Source organism: Penicillium hordei (assembly GCF_028827395.1).
Source record: "Penicillium hordei strain IBT 12815 chromosome Unknown utg000001l_segment0_segment0, whole genome shotgun sequence".
Taxonomy (NCBI): Eukaryota; Fungi; Ascomycota; class Eurotiomycetes; order Eurotiales; family Aspergillaceae; genus Penicillium; species Penicillium hordei.
This window is the reverse complement of record NW_026623142.1, coordinates 1,662,549-1,681,035: the sequence shown is the minus strand read 5'-3', so window position 1 is coordinate 1,681,035 and position 18,487 is coordinate 1,662,549. Positions and strand designations below refer to the sequence as shown.

General features: G+C 50.3%; 5 protein-coding genes across 5 annotated transcripts; 1 reads left to right on the top strand and 4 right to left on the bottom strand.

The window, feature by feature from the left end:
* Positions 1-235: 235 nt before the first annotated feature.
* N7537_000623 (uncharacterized protein) lies at positions 236-1,835 on the bottom strand (the record flags this gene model as incomplete). Its single annotated transcript, XM_056891681.1, is given in 5 exon segments — positions 236-405; positions 416-863; positions 912-1,155; positions 1,422-1,534; positions 1,593-1,835. Coding segments are annotated over 5 exon segments (1,218 nt in total), but the record flags the coding sequence as incomplete, so codon positions are not given.
* A 3,630-nt stretch (positions 1,836-5,465) lies between these two features.
* N7537_000622 (aconitate hydratase ACO2) lies at positions 5,466-7,911 on the top strand (the record flags this gene model as incomplete). Its single annotated transcript, XM_056891680.1, has 2 exons — positions 5,466-5,510; positions 5,560-7,911. The coding sequence occupies 2 exons, from the start codon at positions 5,466-5,468 to the stop codon at positions 7,909-7,911; spliced, it is 2,397 nt and encodes a 798-aa protein (XP_056756675.1).
* Positions 7,912-8,726: 815 nt separating this feature from the next.
* Positions 8,727-11,044, bottom strand: crzA (putative C2H2 transcription factor Crz1; the record flags this gene model as incomplete). The annotated part of the gene is made up of 2 exons (XM_056891679.1): positions 8,727-9,745; positions 9,799-11,044. The coding sequence occupies 2 exons, from the start codon at positions 11,042-11,044 to the stop codon at positions 8,727-8,729; spliced, it is 2,265 nt and encodes a 754-aa protein (XP_056756674.1).
* Positions 11,045-12,095: 1,051 nt separating this feature from the next.
* Positions 12,096-13,214, bottom strand: N7537_000620 (uncharacterized protein; the record flags this gene model as incomplete). The annotated part of the gene is made up of 2 exons (XM_056891678.1): positions 12,096-12,824; positions 12,885-13,214. The coding sequence occupies 2 exons, from the start codon at positions 13,212-13,214 to the stop codon at positions 12,096-12,098; spliced, it is 1,059 nt and encodes a 352-aa protein (XP_056756673.1).
* Positions 13,215-14,508: 1,294 nt separating this feature from the next.
* On the bottom strand, positions 14,509-18,051 carry N7537_000619 (putative serine/threonine protein kinase; the record flags this gene model as incomplete). Its single annotated transcript, XM_056891677.1, has 1 exon — positions 14,509-18,051. One exon carries the CDS (start codon positions 18,049-18,051, stop codon positions 14,509-14,511), a length of 3,543 nt encoding a protein of 1,180 aa, XP_056756672.1.
* Between the last annotated feature and the right edge of the window lie 436 nt (positions 18,052-18,487).

The following is an 18,487-nucleotide window of genomic DNA, read 5'->3' as shown; positions in this document are numbered from 1 at the left end:
ATAAAGCTAATCTTGGGCAGTTGGTTATTCTAGCTACATCAATCTTTGAGAAGCGAAGACAAATCAATGACTGCCCAGGGAACATCAAATATCAAGCACTGAGTCCCCGGTTTGCTTGAATAGCCGATTAGTAACATTACTCCATTAAGCACCCATGGACGTGACTCAAGTTGGCCAAACAATATTTTCAGCACAAGCAAACTCCTGATCCGGTGTGATGTTCATTCCATCCCATTCAAATAGAAGATATATCCCTTGAGTAGTCGCAAAGCGTGGCTAGGCTATTAAGAGATGTGAAGTGAACTTCATTCACGTCTTTCATCTCCAGTTTTTCGCCGTCAATATTGTGAGCCTTGAGGTAGCAACTGCATGCTGTGGTACAGTGGCCTCGACCACAGACCCCATCTATATTGACAGTCATTCGTGGCCTCTCGCAACATCCACATCTGTCCACAACATCCCCCTCGATTTGCACCGTCTTCACGAAGCACACCCGAGAGATACCAATCCGCGTGTTTTCCCTGCCTTTTCGTTGCTCGGCTCGCCAACATGCTCCATATTCCGTCTGACTTGGCCCAGTGTTCTCTATGACTATCCCAGTATCTTGAGTTGAGGGATTTGATCTGCTTTTCATAGGCATCGAGCTTATATAAATCCGAGTTTGACATATACTCAGTTTGACATGTCTGTAGGGCTTTGGCTTCTTGCTCAAGCCATATTCTGCGCTGGACAATCCATCGCAGCGTGATATCCAGCGTAATCAGTTCTTTGCACCAGTCTCGGTCCGATGATGTGTTGAGTAAATGGTAGCGGTAGACTACCCTTTGAGCAAGCTCGTCGAAGTTTACATTTTCAAGCCGAGTCTCAAGGTTCAGAGTTCTTCATGTCTTGCCCTGATAATCAATAAAGACTACATCTGGAACATTTTGAATCAGCTTTCGTTTTTCATGGATACTTATGCCTGACAAAAGTGGTTCCAACAGGTCCTCGGGGGTCTTGGCTTGCTCCACTTGCTTTGCGTATTTCTTCATCACATCCTGTGTACTCTCTTCGTATGTTGGTGGTGTTTGTTGGGAACGCATTTCGGTTGACGAGGGTTCGGTGGTCCTGTCATTATCGGACTTTGCAGATTTGGATAACTTCATATTGGGGTTGCTGTTGCCGTTGCCCATAGTAGAGAATTGACCCGTAGCAGAGATGAAGCTGGGTAGAATGTGACAGAATAAGCTAAGCTTAAACCATTGTCGGCCAGTTACGTAGTTTTAGGTTTGGTTCGCTAGGGCTCTTGCCGTCTTTGGATATATGAACCATCTAGAATATAGAGCTCTTTATAGAGCCCTCTTTAGCCCACTTCTTCTTGGAAAGAGCCCAATGCCTTTATTGAGGTCTTTGAGCTGTTATTTGTAATCTCGAATTGTGACGCATGTTTTGCTTCATCCTCGGAAGATAGAAGTAGCTTTGATGAAATCTGCAAGGCCTGAACCTTCTGCTGAATGCAGGCCTTCGTTTGCACCCTATACCAAAAGAAACCCCACTATAGGTAGGAGTATGGCAAGTTTGCCGTGGCCTGCATTTTCGAGCTAAGCTTCAACCATTTTGACTCTTTCTCTGTGATTACCGGAGTCAATATACACACACATCGGGGCAAGTTTAGGCAGATCTTTGTCTGCAATCAATTCGGTTGAAAGTAGGTGGACAAGAAGGTCTTCAAGCTTCTGGGCTTTTTTAATTTCCTCCTCCAATTTATTAACCACATATTTCTTACAAGACTTTGGAATTTCTTCGTAAGTCGGGTTTCTCGGGGGCTTGCATCTCGCTTTCCTGAGTCTGAGTGACTATGTCCTTTTGGTAGACTTTAAAGTTGGAAAAGGTTGACCTTGGTCCTCATTATGAGCGGTAGGAAGCCGGAAAATGCCAAAACTAGTGGAAGGGTGGACATAATCGAGACGAAGTTTTGGAATAGGGAGAGAGGCATATGTCGAAAACAAGGGTTTAGCCCTAAACAGGTGCCGACTAATGTCATCTTGTATGATGATATACAAGTTCCGCGAAGACATGTATAGAAGCTGCATCGTCGAATGTTGGTCTAGAGATCCAAATCCGTTGTCATGATGGCTTAGTATGTTTTAGGGGTTACGGCAAGAATAGAAATCGATGTACTCACTAGCTTTGCTAAAAGGAAAGCTATATATGTACAAAATATACTACTAACACACATCTCGCAATCGTCTAGATGGGTGTTCCTTTTCTACGTGTTTTAATACCATTCTACAGATCAGTGTTTAGGAGGGCCCTGTGGTCCCGGAGATCATCTAGTAGTGATTCTGCCACGGTATCTCCTAACGACATAGATAACCCCCAAGACTGTAAATACACATGCAACCCCACTTAATAGTATCCCAACTTGCGCATGATCCGCAATATAATTCAACGCCTGCCCGTCCGCCCCGTGCCAAGACCGCCCAGCGGCATGCTCTATCACTGTTCTGCCATACTTTTCGTCTATCAGCCCTACGTTGTCCCGTAGCGTACCATATATCCAAGCGTATTCCCTGAACGCTGCTGTCAACATTATCGGCCCCGTAGACCAAAAGACCTCTAAGTATGGTAGAACTATCCGTCGCGACGCTAGCCCTCGCCGCTTGGCCTCGTAGAGCACCCACTGTAGGAGTGGAGATCCACGCTCGGCCATAAAGAAGTGGTTGCTTAGGCCGAGTGTGCCTGCTGTAGGGGAGAATATAGCTTGCAAACCGAGCTGTTTGAGGCATTGTATCCGCTCAGCTGACCTAGGGTAAACATCTAGGTCTGCGTATATACCACCTTCCGTATGTACGACAAGCAGTCTGGCGATGTCGGCTCGTTGGATGTTGTGAGGATATCTTATATATGTCGATAGTAACCAGGCGTATTTGGTCTTGATAAGTTCGAGAACGTCGTCATCAGTCCAGAGCTTGACGGTGTAATTTTGGGGCTCGAGCATGGTCTTCCATGACTCGTGGGATGCTTTTATTTCTGTAGAATATTCTTGGATGTTGGTTGTTTTCCATATTTGGTGGACAATTTTGGGTATTTTGGAGTTGATTATAGGGTGGAAGGTATCGAGAGGTTCGAGGGCATCAAAAGTGCATCTGTTGACTATCTGTATAGACTCGGACAACTGCCCGGCGAGGGCAAAATTTTCGGCATAGCTGAGCTGATGGATAAAGAAGATGACAAGAGAGAAAACCACGACAACGGGGAGCTTTCTCATTCGATTTCCAGAGAAACCTACCATCGTAGCTTATTGTGGGAAATGATACTGACGATGACGGCTCATTTGAGGTTCAACTCAGACACCTTGAGCCGAGCATTAGGTTTATAGATGAGCCCACTAGGCCCTATTTCTGATAGCTTTGATCCTGTCAGGAGACTGGGCGAAAGCTGTGTTCCATTTTGTGTCTGAATTTGGCACTAAGTGTCTCCATCTGAGCCACCTTCTCGGTTTCCCCTTACTGTGCGCTGTGCTCCGCTCTGTATAGCTTTGTTATAGAGGGGCTGTACATGCTGCACCTATTTGTTACTGCCTACCCAATGGGGAAAACATATCATTGAATGTTATCTCGACCCTGTCAGATTTAATCCTATTCCAAAATGTTACAAATTAGGATAGTAGCTCAACTTGTGCAAAGAATTCTTCCAGTCATAGCTTAGGTATTTTCTCACCGAGCCGGCCACACCACCGAGCCGGCCACCATAGTAACTGCGATATATTCTACATTTATATCTCAACAACCATGTTTTTATTTTAGCTCCTTATTTGTCGATAGCCATCGATAAGACTCATTAGCACCATATATCAATTTTAAAGAGAGTAGAAGGCTATGTTATTATGATTTCGAAAATTATCGAAAATTACGTTGTAGAAAGCTGAATTATATATATCGGAATCATAAAGTTATGAAATTTCTTTAACCTCCCTAAAGAGACTAGATATCATCTAGAAAATAGAAGGCTATAAGGAGAAGTCCCTATAGACCGTAGTTATTGAGATATTAAGTTGTAATTTATCGCATTTACTATGTGTTTTGCGGTGGCCGGCTCGGTGGCGTGGCCGGCTCGGTGGTGAAATACATTAGCTGTTTCTTAGCTGTTCCTTGCTAACGACTACTTGCTTCACAGTGATCTATATTATGTGTCTTGATTAATACGCTGCGGAGGGTAATTAATGGGACATCTCTTTCGTGACACATACAACAATATATACAAGCTCCATGGTCTCCACGACCAAGACAACCTACTTTGTACTTCGTATATGCTAGCTGTCTTACCAGATATCGAGGCTCCCATATAATCTTAGGTGGTGGATCATATCATCTGGTCCCTGCAGATCATTCCTGTAGTGGTCTTTGATAGGACTATTGTCGCAATGATACTCCATAAAGGAATAAGTTGCTGCCTATATCGTAATTTACCGAGAATTCTCCAGTCTGTTACTGTTAAACTATACTCCGTACTCCATAGTTGATTAAGATCAGGGTGATAGTTTGCCTACTTGAAACATCTTACTCCATAGTAGATCCAGAGATCGACGTCCGTTCAAAAAGTCTTTACTATCATCTCGGCGGGCTTCCAGTTGGCATCTAACTTTAGTCGCTGGTAAGCATCACAGATGCCACAGATGAGATGGCTAATAAAGAATACATGATCCACATGCCACGTGACCAACCCTTCTTCCTCTGTTTTTATTTTCACCTGTCTCAGCAGTTGTATTGTTCGCACTTCATGGGCTAAAGTAGCGACAGGGCTAGTGGGATATACTCCCACATTCGACGACATTTGACCCGCCATGCATCCTGGTAAATTCGCCATAGGATGTTGCGGCTCTTTTTGATTGAGATTGATGTCATTCCCCAAGACCCCATCACCGCCGATTCCCAGGCATTCCTTGTGGCCAGCCAGCCGGAGTGACTTCCACGTCGTTGCCGATAAAGAATGGTTTGGTCCATTCTTCCCAGTCTCAGTGGAGATCGGACGGATAGAGATGACGCAGAAAAGGCACAATAAGCCACATTATCCCTCATGGATTAAGTTTGGCGCATGTTTTCAGATGTTCTCTGGTGGTCTGGAAGTTGCCAAAAGAGATGGAACGATAAGTAGCCAGCATTGTCGCGGTTACAAAGATTCGAAGTGGCATATTTTCCTGTCAGATATGTGATGGAAGTCAGAGGGAAAATTATAAGAACATCAGAATTTAGCCCGATAGAGGATGCATTGTTAGAGGGATCATTGAGAGGTGAGAGGTTGTATAGCCCTACATATATGTAGAGACACCAAGCCTATTTCCCCACATAATAGAGGCCTGGATTCCGAAATCGGCGCAACCACCAACCAATCAGAGCAAATGCAAATAACGTATAACCGGACGGAAAAAAAAAGGAACATCTTCTCCTCCCCCAGTTTCTCCCCAAACTTGGACATTAGTGAAGATGGTGAGCCAGCTTGTTTGGCAGCGGGTTTCTGCCTCTCGTGGCGTAAGTAGACATTGAAGACACCTCAATTGGACAAACTAACGCCTTATAGATGGCCACACGGCTCTCCTCACAACGGCTCTTCGCCCGTGGCCTAGCCACCGAGGCCTCTTCCTCCCGCATGCCCCCATATCCTAAGCTCGTCCGCAACCTCGAACAGGTCCGTCGGGTCCTTGGCTCCGACCGTGCCCTCACCCTCGCCGAGAAGATTCTTTACGCGCATCTGGACAATGCCGAAGAGTCATTGCTCACCGGAACCAACAACGGCCGTGACGTTCGAGGCAAGGCCAACCTGAAGCTGAAGCCCGACCGTGTCGCCATGCAGGATGCTTCGGCCCAGATGGCTCTACTCCAATTCATGTCCTGCGGTCTTCCCTCCACCGCCGTCCCAGCCAGTATTCACTGCGACCACATGATCGTCGGTGAGCGCGGTGCCGATACCGATCTGCCAGCTTCAATCAAGGGCAACAGTGAGGTGTTCAACTTCCTGGAGAGTGCCGCCAAGCGTTACGGTATTGAGTTCTGGCCCCCGGGTGCCGGTATCATCCACCAGAGCGTGCTGGAGAACTACGCCGCCCCTGGATTGATGATGCTCGGTACAGACAGCCACACTCCTAACGGAGGTGGACTTGGTGCTATTGCCATCGGTGTCGGTGGTGCCGATGCTGTCGATGCGCTCGTCGATGCCCCTTGGGAGCTGAAGGCTCCTAAGGTTCTCGGTGTTCGCCTCGAGGGCAAGCTCAGCGGATGGGCTTCCCCTAAGGATATCATCCTCTCCCTGGCTGGTAAGCTGACTGTCCGCGGTGGCACTGGCTACATTATTGAGTATCACGGCCCTGGTGTCGAGACTCTGAGCTGCACGGGTATGGCCACCTGCTGTAACATGGGTGCTGAGGTCGGTGCTACCACCTCGGTCTTCCCCTTCTCGCCTAGCATGGTTCCCTACCTGCAGTCGACCCACCGCGGCCACGTTGCAGAGGCCGCTGCTGAGGTTGCCGCCACCGGCCCCTCGAGCCTGCTGCGTGCCGACACCAAGGCCGAGTATGACCAGCTGGTTACCATCAACCTATCTGAGCTCGAGCCGCACATCAACGGACCCTTCACTCCCGACTTCTCGGTGCCGCTGTCCAAGTTCGCCGACACCGTCCGTGAGAAGAAGTGGCCCGAGACCTTCGGTGCCGGCCTCATCGGTAGCTGCACCAACTCCTCATACGAAGACATGACCCGCGCCGAGGATCTCGTCAAGCAGGCCACCGCAGCAGGCCTCAAGCCCAAGGCGGATTTCTTCATCACTCCCGGCAGTGAACAGATCCGCGCCACTCTCGACCGCGATCAAACGCTAAACACCTTCTCCGAAGCCGGCGGCATCGTTCTCGCCAACGCCTGCGGTCCCTGCATCGGCCAATGGAAGCGCACCGATGGCGTTCCCAAGGGCGAAGACAACGCCATCTTCACCTCCTACAACCGCAACTTCCCCGGCCGCAACGACGGCAACCGGCAAACAATGAACTTCCTCGCCTCACCGGAACTCGTCACCGCGCTCGCCTACTCCGGCAGCACAACCTTCAACCCCATGACCGACTCCCTGACCGCACCAGACGGCTCGACCTTCAAATTCCAGCCCCCCAGCGGCTTCGACCTCCCCAGCGCTGGCTTTGAAGAAGGTAACCCCAACTTCTTGCCCACAGCCGCCGTCCCAGACGCAAGCACCGAAGTCATCGTCTCACCGACCTCCGACCGCCTCGCCCTCCTCGAGCCCTTCGCCCCCTTCCCCAAGGGCGATCTCTCCGGCCTCCAGGTCCTGTACAAGGTCAAGGGTCAGTGCACAACCGACACAATCTCTGCCGCAGGCCCATGGCTCAAGTACAAGGGCCACCTGCCCAACATCTCCGCCAACACTCTGATCGGCGCCGTCAACGCCGCAACCGGCGAGACGAACGTCGCCTACGACGAAGCCGGCAAGCAGTACGGAATCCCGGAGCTAGCAGAGGCATGGAAGGAGCGCGGAATTTCATGGCTCGTTGTTGCGGAGGATAACTACGGCGAGGGTTCTGCACGCGAGCACGCTGCGCTGCAGCCGCGCTACCTTGGCGGCCGGGTTATTGTTTCTAAGAGCTTTGCCCGCATCCACGAGACGAACCTTAAGAAGCAGGGTGTTGTGCCTCTTACATTTGCGAACCGTGAGGACTATGACCGTATCGATGCTTGTGATAAGGTTGATACTGTTGGTCTTTATGATGTGTTGCAGGCTGGTGGCCAGGGTGACATCAAGCTGCGTGTTACCAAGCAGAAGACTGGAGAGGTGTTCGAGGTTCCTGTTCAGCACACTTTCAGTAAGGACCAGTGTGCGTTCATCCTTGCTGGTAGTGCTTTGAACTTGTTGGCCAAGAAGGCTTCCTCTTAAAGAAAGAGTGAAGCAGGCGGAGGTGGATTTCAGACTGGTTTGACACCATAAAAATAGGTTGTTGGGTTCGATCTGGAGTTGATGATTTGGTTGGATTGCATTATAGTGGTCCCTCACCTTGTATAGGGTGAATTTTGGTGGTTTTTGATTTGTTTTGCCGACTAGATGATATCCAATGTGATCTGTATTCTACTGTTTCTTGATTCACTGGAGTGTGAGTGGCGCAAGATGAAGTTGGTATAGTAGTAAGTAAGAAATAAGTACTAGGCTGAGAGGGCCAAGTCATTTGATTAAATGCAATCCATTCCATTGCATGCCATGGTATATAGGGTTGAAGCTGTGACCTCAGAAACGAGACAAAATCCATGATAGAAGAGAAAGAAAAGTAGAAAAATAGATGCGCATGAAATCAACATGGGAATATCATAAAAAAGCATCATGATGCCTGGTTCTTTCATAAGCAATAAGATAGGCAGAACAGTAACCACCTTGAAGGGGAAGTTGAGAATGAGAATTCAACGACGGCATAATAAACACCGATGTCTAGAAAGACCAAAAAATGAAAAACAAAACACCAAGACAATCATATGTCCTGATTGCCGAGCTTCGGGAATCCTCCGACATCCCCGAAAGCATCCTATATCTGAACGCCAACAAGCCTTTCTATACAGGCAGAATTGAAAACAAAAGAACCGGCTTTATGCAGATGGAATGCATTATGCAATATCCTTTTTGAAACCTGACACAGGGAGAGGAAGAAGGAGAAGGAGAAAGAAAGAGGCAGGGAACAAACGACGAAGTAAAACATACCAGTGTCATCCAGTCCACTTCTGATCAGGATACCCAGGGTCCCCAGGATTGACCCCCAACATCTGACCAGAGTTATTGACGCCGTACATATTCCCCTGGTTATTGCCATAACCACCACCCATCCCCGAATCATCCTCGTCAAAGCCAAACTCCCCACCAGAGCTAGCATCAAAGCTACTCCGCCCACCAATCTCACCCGGATCATCTCCAACAGCCGAAATCTGGTCCCATTGTAATGTCTGCAGAGCCGGGTATTGCGCCAGAAGAGCAGCAGGCAGAACGAAGTTGCCTGTCGATTGCCCATCCATGCCGGGCATATTGGGCATGACGAGCGGCTGAGGAATTGGCTGCAGATGGCCAGTTGGTGATTGCTGCTGCTGCTGCTGCTCTAGCAAGACGCGGTCACGCTCTTGCGACTCCTCGTCCAGAAGAGGCTTGATGCATACTCGGCCCGCCTCAGAGCGGAAGTGGCGGCCCAGAGCATCTGCACGGGCGAAGCGGCGGCCGCAGCCCCATTGTCCGCTTCGCGAGAGCTCGCCGCGGCAGACGAACTTCTTTTCGCCGGAATGGAGGCCTTCGTGGCGTTTGCGGTCGTGTTGCCGTGCAAATGCTTTGCCACACACTGTGCACACGAATGGTCGTTCGTCGGTGTGGGTGCGGAGATGGGATCGCAGATTGTATGCGCGGGTAAACCGTTTCGGACATAGGGTGCACTGGAAGGTAGCTGGGTGTTTCTGGATTCGTTTTGGCTCCCCGGGTGCTGCTCCGGGTCTTTGTGGATCGGCGAGATCTAGGATGTAGTTCCGGTTCTCGATTGATGAGGTGGAGAGGCGTCGGTTTGATCGTGCAGGCGAGGGATCCCGCGAACTGGGGCTACTGCGCGAGTGAGAGCCAACCGATCCAACAGGCGACAAAGATCGTGGGGTGGCAGGTGCGCGGGGCTCCAGACTTGTTGCTGAAGTTGCAGGAGAGCGTGGGCGGGAAGCAGGGTGATAAGGATCAGATTTACTACGGACACGGGATCCTAAGACCTGGTTAGTATCATATCAATCAAACGGGTTGTAAATCAACACTTACGCATAGCGGGAGGGCTCAATGAGTCGAAATCTGCCGTTGATTTGGATGGATCAAAGTTCGGATTCCGCAATGGCGGGGCAAACTCAACATTGATCGATGGAGGAGCCATCTGTGAAGCTTGACCAATGTCGCCCGGAATATTGTTCAATTGTCCCATGGTCATCATGTCCTCTTGAGGCATTCCATACATGTCTGTCGGCGCCGAGGGGAATTGAGAAAGATACGAATTATTCGGCACCATCTCACCCCCCTGCTGTGGCATCAACCGCGGAGAGATATACGGGCTATGAAGAGGACTGATCCCCTGCTGATGCTGCTCTGACAACGTGAATGATTCCATACCTAGGCCATTTTCGTAAAGACTTGGATCGCTTTGGGGAGCCAAAGAAGGCGACGCATTGTTCTCGATGCCATCGAACTCGTGCTGGGACAAGTAGGGGGAGTGGTTGGCCGACGATACCTCGGAGACCTCAGACGGTGCACGTCGATGGCCCTGGAAGGAAACATTATTCATAACCGACTGCCAGTCTGGACCTGACTGGGCAGTCAAATATGCTGCAGTAGCCGGGTCAAGGGAAGTGTGTCGTGAATGCCGAGGGGTGTAGTATGCACCCGGTGTGGATCCTGGGGGGGACATGGGGCCAGGTGAGGAATGCTGCTGATCTTGCGATGATGGATGCGAAGATACTGAAGGATTGGAGATGGGGCTGACCAGATCAGCGGGGTTGATCGCTTGGTTGATTGACTGGCGCTGGTGCATTTGTGGGTCTAGCAACAATGAAGAATCGTACTCGGGGGTGGAAGTGCTGTTGGGGCTGTGATTCTGATAGAGAGAAAAGTCCAATTCTGGGTGGTTGGAGTTGAGCATATTGGAGAAGTTTTCGTCACCCTGCAGCTGTCTGAGTCCCGTCGAAGAGTGCTCAAGCTGATTGACCAGGCTGGTCTCGAACGATTGCGATATCGGAATGTTGGTATTGATCGTTGGAGCATAGCTTTGGTCCGTCGGTGATAATGTCTGTGCCGAGGGCGCGCCGGCAAGATAGCTTGGGTATCCATAAGCTTCAGCGCTACCGATGTTGCCGTCGGGATTGTGAAAGGAGGGGTTTGTCGAATATGCGGCCATGGAGGGGTCAACTCCTAATCCACCGGTGTTGGGGTCGTGATATTGTTGGCCGTGTGGCGAAGGGCTCACGCTCCGATGCTTGATATCCCCGGGGGGGGTAGGCCGTGCCGTGGTTCTGGGCATGCGAGGCCATATTTGCGAATGCGCGCAGGTGAGGGATAGTTCGCGAGCGCCAAGCTGGAGCTGCGATCAGGGACAAGGGACGGGGTGGGGATCAGATATAGCGCAGAGATTTGGCGACAGGGACAGATTAGACGAGGAAGTCTGTCAGGGTCGTGGACGCCCAGTGATGTAGGGAGAATGTTGTCTGACGATGTGGTGGGATGTCATTCGCAAGGGTCCAGGATCGAGTCCGGTACGCGAATGAGGCTCTGAGTTAGTTGTCAGCGGTCGCCAGACTGCCTCATCATCCCCGAGAGCAATGATACCTTGAATTTGACAAGAGGTCCGTAATGAGAAGGTAAATGAGGGAGAAGTTGGAGGTTAGGCGTTTTCACGTGCGCAAGGCGGTCTAGGTCAAACACGTCTGTGTATATCAAGCCGTGTGTTGTCCATGAGGAGTAGATGGAGTTATAGGGATTATTATTTTAATATATGATATTCCCATAATATTTCTCCTGTGGGTGCCCTAAGCGCAAAGGAATAGAGAGAGAGTTCCCACCTTCTTTTACTCCGTACAAGTTCCTCCAAGAGAACCCCAAATGGGTCTCCTCCCCCACATTGGCATTATCAGTGTCCACCCTGATAACAGATAGGCGAACACAAACTATTTTTATATATATGAACACATTCTGAAGAGATTCAATCGAAAATAAAAAGCGTTGCCTGTTGAATATACAGATGTTAGGCCGTGAAGCAGTTGATCGATCTCCCAAAGTGGAGGGGGTTAAACGCTAAAGAGAACTTGGCCTTAGCTTTTGCACAGCCACCCAGCTGAGGCCCATGGGAGCTAATCCTATTTAGGTATAAGGGATATAAGCATTGGGCAAGGCACATTTCAACAGTCTGCCTTGTCTATACATTCTATATGTTGTACTTCTATATTTGATGTTCCTTGATATTAGTGCTTGCTGCCTAACTTCACAGACCTCCTTGCATAGCCGGTATGTGATTTGATGGCTCAAATCAGGTGACAGGGCTAAACCCTGTATACTTCATCACTTGAGTGAAACTCTCACAGGCTACCAAGGGTGTCCAGGCTAGCCCTAGCCTGATCATTCGACCAAGCAAAGAACAAGTTATCCTCGCAACTGCTTCCAAGTCCCGAATTGTCAACCCAAGCAGGTTCCCAGTAGTAAATTCCCAATCCACCAACAGACTCCACAGTCTCAGCAAGCCTCTTCAGGAAAGTTTGCTGCCCAGCAACCGAAAACGGAATATCCTTGAGATCCGACGGGAATCCAAACTCGGGTTTGGGACAAGCAAATGGCCAGTTGGTCTCGACAACCAGTGTCTCCTTCTTGTACGTCGAGTGCAGGTTCGTAAGACTCTTTTTCAGTGAAGCGAGCGTGGCATCCGCATTGTAGAAGGGGTAATAAGAGACGCCGATGTAGTCGAAGTCCGTGGAGAGGAGCGCAGACCCGGATGCCAGAACTTGGTTGTAGAACCACGACTGGGAGCCCCAGTCCCAGCCGTTGTCGAGGTGGATCAAGATCTTGGGAGTGGTGGTCAGCTTCGAGTCTTTCACACCCCATGCAGCGGAGTGCAGGATCCTAGCAATGTTGCTGTAGCTGCTTGTTCCTCCCAGGGGCCAGATCAAGCCGTTGCGGATTTCGTTGCCGATGGAGACGATCTCTACGTCGAGCTTGTTGTCCGCAAACGTGTTGCATACCCACAGGGTGTAGTTGTACACTTGTCCGGTCAGGATTTCAATGTCCGTTGTGGACCAGCCAGACGGAGCGCTCTAAAGAAGTAGGGTCAGCCATTAGATCAAACAATCGCATCGGGGGGATTCTTTTCTTACCTGTGCGTTCGGATCTGCCCACGTATCACTGTAATGCAAGTCGAGATATGTGCCCATTCCCTTCGCCTGTACTCTCTTTGCAAGCTTAACGTTGTAGTCTAGGTCGTATGATCCACCACTGGGATTCACCCAGACACGCTGGCGAACAGAGTTGACGCCGCTAGCCGAAATGATGGTTTCTAGATTTTCCGGTGTGCCTGCAAGGTTCTTGTAAGAGACGCTTTTGCCTTCCTCGACGAGAAGGGAAGAGATATCCGCGCCATTGTAGGTTAATGCGGCGGATGTTGAGGTGAAGAGCTGTGCGGCGGCTAGAAGGAGGTAGGGAAGCATGATGGCAACCACTTGTTAGGGCTGAATGAAGTCAATTCAGATCGAGTGGCTCTATGAAGCAGAGGGAAACAAGTGTAGAAATTTGAGTCGCTCTTAGCCGGTCTTCCTTCCTAATGTATAGCTATAATTTCAGATTTCTCCGACAATTCCCCCCGATTACGTCTTTTCTTGTACAAGACTCGAAGGAGAAACATGCCCGGACTGAACCTCAGAAGCTCCTTGCTTTTTTTAGCTTAGTTCTCGCTGTGAAACATGAGGTGAAACACGGAAAGTCTAAACTAGTGGTGATTTTCATGCATACTTGCACCTCGAGACTCAAATGGTATCATAAATTTGCAACCCTCGGATGTCATAATTAGTAGAAGCACCCCGTATATTGGTGGAATTCCGAAGGTGAGACAGGGGGCATAAAAACCCCGCGTGGAACCCTACTGGTGGAATTAATAGAAGGGTATATCCTCTTACTGGAGGGATTAATAGAAGGATATATCCTCTCTATGACGAAGTATGGCATCTATTTTAGACATAGAGTCTTCTACATTGTATGGGGAACAAGTTGATATCTAGGGGGAGGACAAAATCGAAAGTCCCAAACCCCCAAATGTTTCATTCCTTCATCACACGCTAGACGTCTCGCCTCCCAGCATCATATACCAGTCATGTCGCAATTGCTCAAATTCCCCAAGAGACACACTCTGCAGTCCCTTATCAAGGAATCCAAATTATGGGTCCAAAGCCCAACCTCCCGATTTTGACAAAGTCAACATTACGTACAGTTAAAAAATAAAAATAAAGCGATCTGGCCCCTAATCCAGGCATAAGACCAAGAAAGAAGAACAAAAAGGAAAAAAGAAAAAGAAACCCCTGAAATGCGCCTCGGGATTCTCTGCCCTCCATATTCATAGTCACACACACTGAACTCAACAGAACAGAAACAGATATGCAGACGGGCCGGTACGAGGGCATTGGGGAATTCTTCGCAAGGCACTGATGGATGCTCATGCGAGTTCGTGTATATGTACAGACCATGTAGAATGTATGGAACAATTTCTAGGAACAATTTCCAGATATCAGCCTGCCGGAAACCGGGGTGGAAAGAGAATCAAAAAAATTCGGTGATATACAACAACGTCACTAGGTATAGTTAGGAAGCGTCGAGGGATGAAGGACGGGGTGGTAGAATATTGTGAGTGTTGTAAAGGCGGTGTAGTAGGCCGGGATCAAATGTTTAACGAGATGGACTGAACTGGACTGAACTGGACTGATCGGCACCGGCCATATTCCAGTTCGATAGCTAAGACGGAATACCTGATGTAGCAGCCTTGGGAGGGGGCTTGCGTTTTCCAATCACAAGGCCTTCATCTTCCGACTCATCCTCGTCCTCGTCATCGCAGTAGTACCTCGACTCGTCCTCTTCGGACGGCCGGGGCGAGCTCGGACGAGGGGGTTTGAGTGTCTCTCCAGTTCGGAGCATGGAGGGTACTTCGTCCAAATCATCGCCCTTGACTGAGTAACCATCACCAGAAAGAGACGATGCGTTTGAGACGACCGACGGAATACTGGGGTGGGAGGCACTCTGAGACATACCACTGGTGAAGTCATCAGCAGAAGAGGAAGAGATAGTGGCCGAGGTGGAAGTGGCCAGCCCATTATTGGTGTTGTCGGCGACGGGACATCCTTGGTTGGTAGGTGGATTAATGGGCGGCAGGAGGAGCGATTCAGTAGAATACATCGCATAGTCAACTCTCAAGGTACCGCCTTCATTTGCCTCGATGTCGCTCCGTCTGCGGCGCAGGAGTGCATCCCTTGTGAGGTTGAGGGATTCTGCAGGTGTATCCTCGAGTTGCGAAGATTGCTTGCGCCGGTTTGCATGACTAGCGGCCACCTGCTCGGCAGAAGAGTGCTCCTCCTCATGCCACAGGCCGGGGGTGCGCACCTGACCATGGGCAGATGCATTGCTGACAGCGATGCTAGGCTCAGCAGAGGGACGTTCTCCATCTCCATGCAGAGATCCTGACTCCCCAGACGGGGAAGTGCGCCGACTACGACTGCCTCGTGATGCCCGTCGAGTAGCTCCACTGAAAATACTACCGAAGTTGGTCGGTCCGAGGGCTTCGATGATGGAAAATGGCCGAACAGTCGATGGGATATCGAAACTGGATGACTTGACTGTCTTTGCGGATTCTGCTGTAGATGTCGAAGACTTTGCGCGACGAGGAGGACCAGGTCGGGGTGTCACGGTAGGAGGTGGAGTGGCAAGCTTGGTCGCAGCAGCAAGCTTTGCAGCAGCTGGTTGCACGGCATCGAAATAAGACGCCCAATCACCTTCATCCACTGGGCTTGCAGTAACACTCTGGGCGAGCGGGTGTCCTTGATTGCCAAATTTGAGCGGCCGGAATAATTCCTCCTCCCCTCGCAAACTGGACGGACGACTGTCGCGAGAAGTTTTCCCGAATGTGCTATTAGTTGAGGCAGAAGACAGGGTCTCCGTAGACGGTGTTGTGCTCGATGTGCGCTTGCGGGGTTCCTTGTCCTTCGATCGACCGCTGCCAAACCATTTGGCGACATTAGACCGAACCCGTTGAATAAATGGGACTTTGCTGACAGCGCTTGTAACTTCTTCATTCGAGACCTCAATTCGTTTACCCTTGCTTTGGTAGCCAGGGTCGGTCTCCTCTATCCAGATTCGAGGGTTGGGAAGGCCATGGAGCGTCCAAGGGTGGTGTTTAATCTCTTTCAGTGTGATTCTCTTGACCGGGTCTTTGGTCAATAGACGTCTGAGCAGATCGTATAGCTCATCGTCGATATCCTCATAGACAAGCTCATCATCGTTTCTCAGGTTCCACTGATTCGAGTCAGACGCCTCATCCATAACGGGCACAAGGCGCTTCCGTGGAATGAAGACTTCCTTCTTAACAATGGTCTGGAACATGCTGTACCCATCATCCGAGACGAATGGTAAGCGACCAAAGATCATTCCGTACAATGTGACACCGAGCGACCAAACGTCGACCGCACCAGTGATTTTGGGGATCGACCCAATGGTTTCCACAAAGTCATCGCCGGTATAACATAATTCGGGGGCATAGAAAGCTGGAGTACCAACAGTCTTGGACAATTCACGAGCATCGTCCAACTCCGTCGCATCGGTCTCGCCCACCTGCTCTTCTTCCTCGTCCCGCATTGGGCGTCCCAGGTAGGAAACACCGAAATCAGAGATCTTCACCCGATGAGTGCTGGTGACGAGTAGATTGGCCGGCTTAATATCCCGGTGGATGATACCCTGGTAGTGGAGGTATTCTAAGCCAAGTACAGAGTCCCGGAATGCGCTACGGGTTTCACCAATAGTCAAACAAGGAACGAATGCCATATCATCGCCCTCTGCAGACCACTCGGGTTCAGAGGGGGCGTAGCCAAAGCTACTGGAAGCTGTGCTGGAACGTCGTTCGAACGGGTAATCTGAATAGGAGCCGTACATGCTGCCCTCGACGGCATTTAGAGACGGGTCCTGGGTGAAGGATGGGCTTGAGTCATCTGTTACTGCAACAGAACGGCTCGATGATCTCCTGATGGGAAGACCACACTCGTCATCCTCTTCGTCTGATGATTCCGCGCCGTGCTCCAAACTCCAAGCGGGGATTGGCCCTTGCTGGGCATCAGCAGCCTGTGCTTCAATCCGCTCGCGAGCCCTTTCCCGTTGCCGCCGCAGATGCTGAGCAGTTCGAATGAATTGGTGGCTCTCTTCCAAAAATGCGGGAGTGTCTGGGATTCCATTCTTTTCCCGCTCAAGACGTAGCTTGTCGACGTGGACAATTTCTCGTAGACCCTTCTTACGCCAGACAATCTCGCCATTTTCAACATACTCCAGCACAATGTATACCTTTTGTCGATTCGGATCGTCGATAACTTCGAGCAGGCTGACCACATTTGGATGCCGCGCCTTCTTCAAAATAGCCACCTCCTTCTTCACTTTGTCTTCTGGATTGCCCAACTTGCCTAACCGACGGCGAGTGGAGTACCGCTGGACAATCTTGATGGCAACTTTCTGCTTAGTCGCAACATGCTGGCCTAGTTTCACTTTGCCATGTTCACCGCGGCCGAGCTCTTCGAGGATCTCATACTGATTGATGGTTTTGTTTCCCGTCACTATGTCGCGATCAACTTCGGCGGTGTGTGTTTCTTTCGGAGGCTGAAGGTGTGATGGATGGAGAAGTGAACTTCTCATCGAGATGTCATCGTCCGACGCGGATGGCGTTCCCATGCGAGAGTGTCTCATGGAGAAGAGCCCCGGGCTCGACAGCGGAGTGTTGCCAGCGGTACGAATACCGCGGGCATAGGAGTGTCTGGGGGGCGGATCTGGTTCTGTGAGGTGGGGTGGTTGCCAGGTGGGATGCACTTGGGACTGGAGGGAGGCATAGGATTGATCGGGATAAACTGGTAATTGATGATCCGAGTGTCTCGAGGCTCGTCGAGTGCCCCTTCCAATGCTTCCACTTTCCGATCGGACATCGACCACGATTCCTTCGTTGAGGGCTTGTAGGGAACTCGATGACGAGCGATTCGAGGGGGTCCGGGCACCGTAAAGGCCGGGGAAGGCCTGGCGGAATGTCGCAGTGGCTTCCGACACATCAGTGATAATGGGAGTTTGTTCGGCGGATGATTTGGATGGGGGGCGAGACTCGGGTTCGTTCGACGCAGATGGTAGTTGCGAGGACTCGTCGGGCCGGCTGAGATTCCGCTTGTGATTTTTTGAGACACGACCATTCCCAGCCAGCTGATCCGGATCCTCCAGACCAGCTTGCGAGGACCGAATTTCTGTCATATTCCCTTCTTCCATCTTTTGTGATATTATTTCAAAGGGAGGGGGCCGAGGCAGCTGTGCCGAGAGTGCAGTTGAGCATCCTAGTTGAGCATCCTCCAATTCGACACTTTTATTTTTGGGGGGGTTTCCCTCGTAATAATTGATTCAAGGTGAGCTGACAAAAAGCTCTGTTGGCACGCACGAACAGGTCGGCATTACTTTCGCGAGATCAATAGTGATGGCGACAACTGAGCAACGGAAACCGTGTACCGGACAGCGGGTTGTCGCCTTAGGGGGGAGGACACGAGGTAGACCTGCTACTGCACGAGGGTTTGGACGATCCCACATCCACACGTGGGGATTTAGGTCAAAAAAAAAGGAGTGCCGTTGCAACAGATGCTATAAATAATTTGGGGTTATGATGGCCAATTCTCGGGGATTGGAGGTGGGGGGAGGACAGCAAGATCGGAAT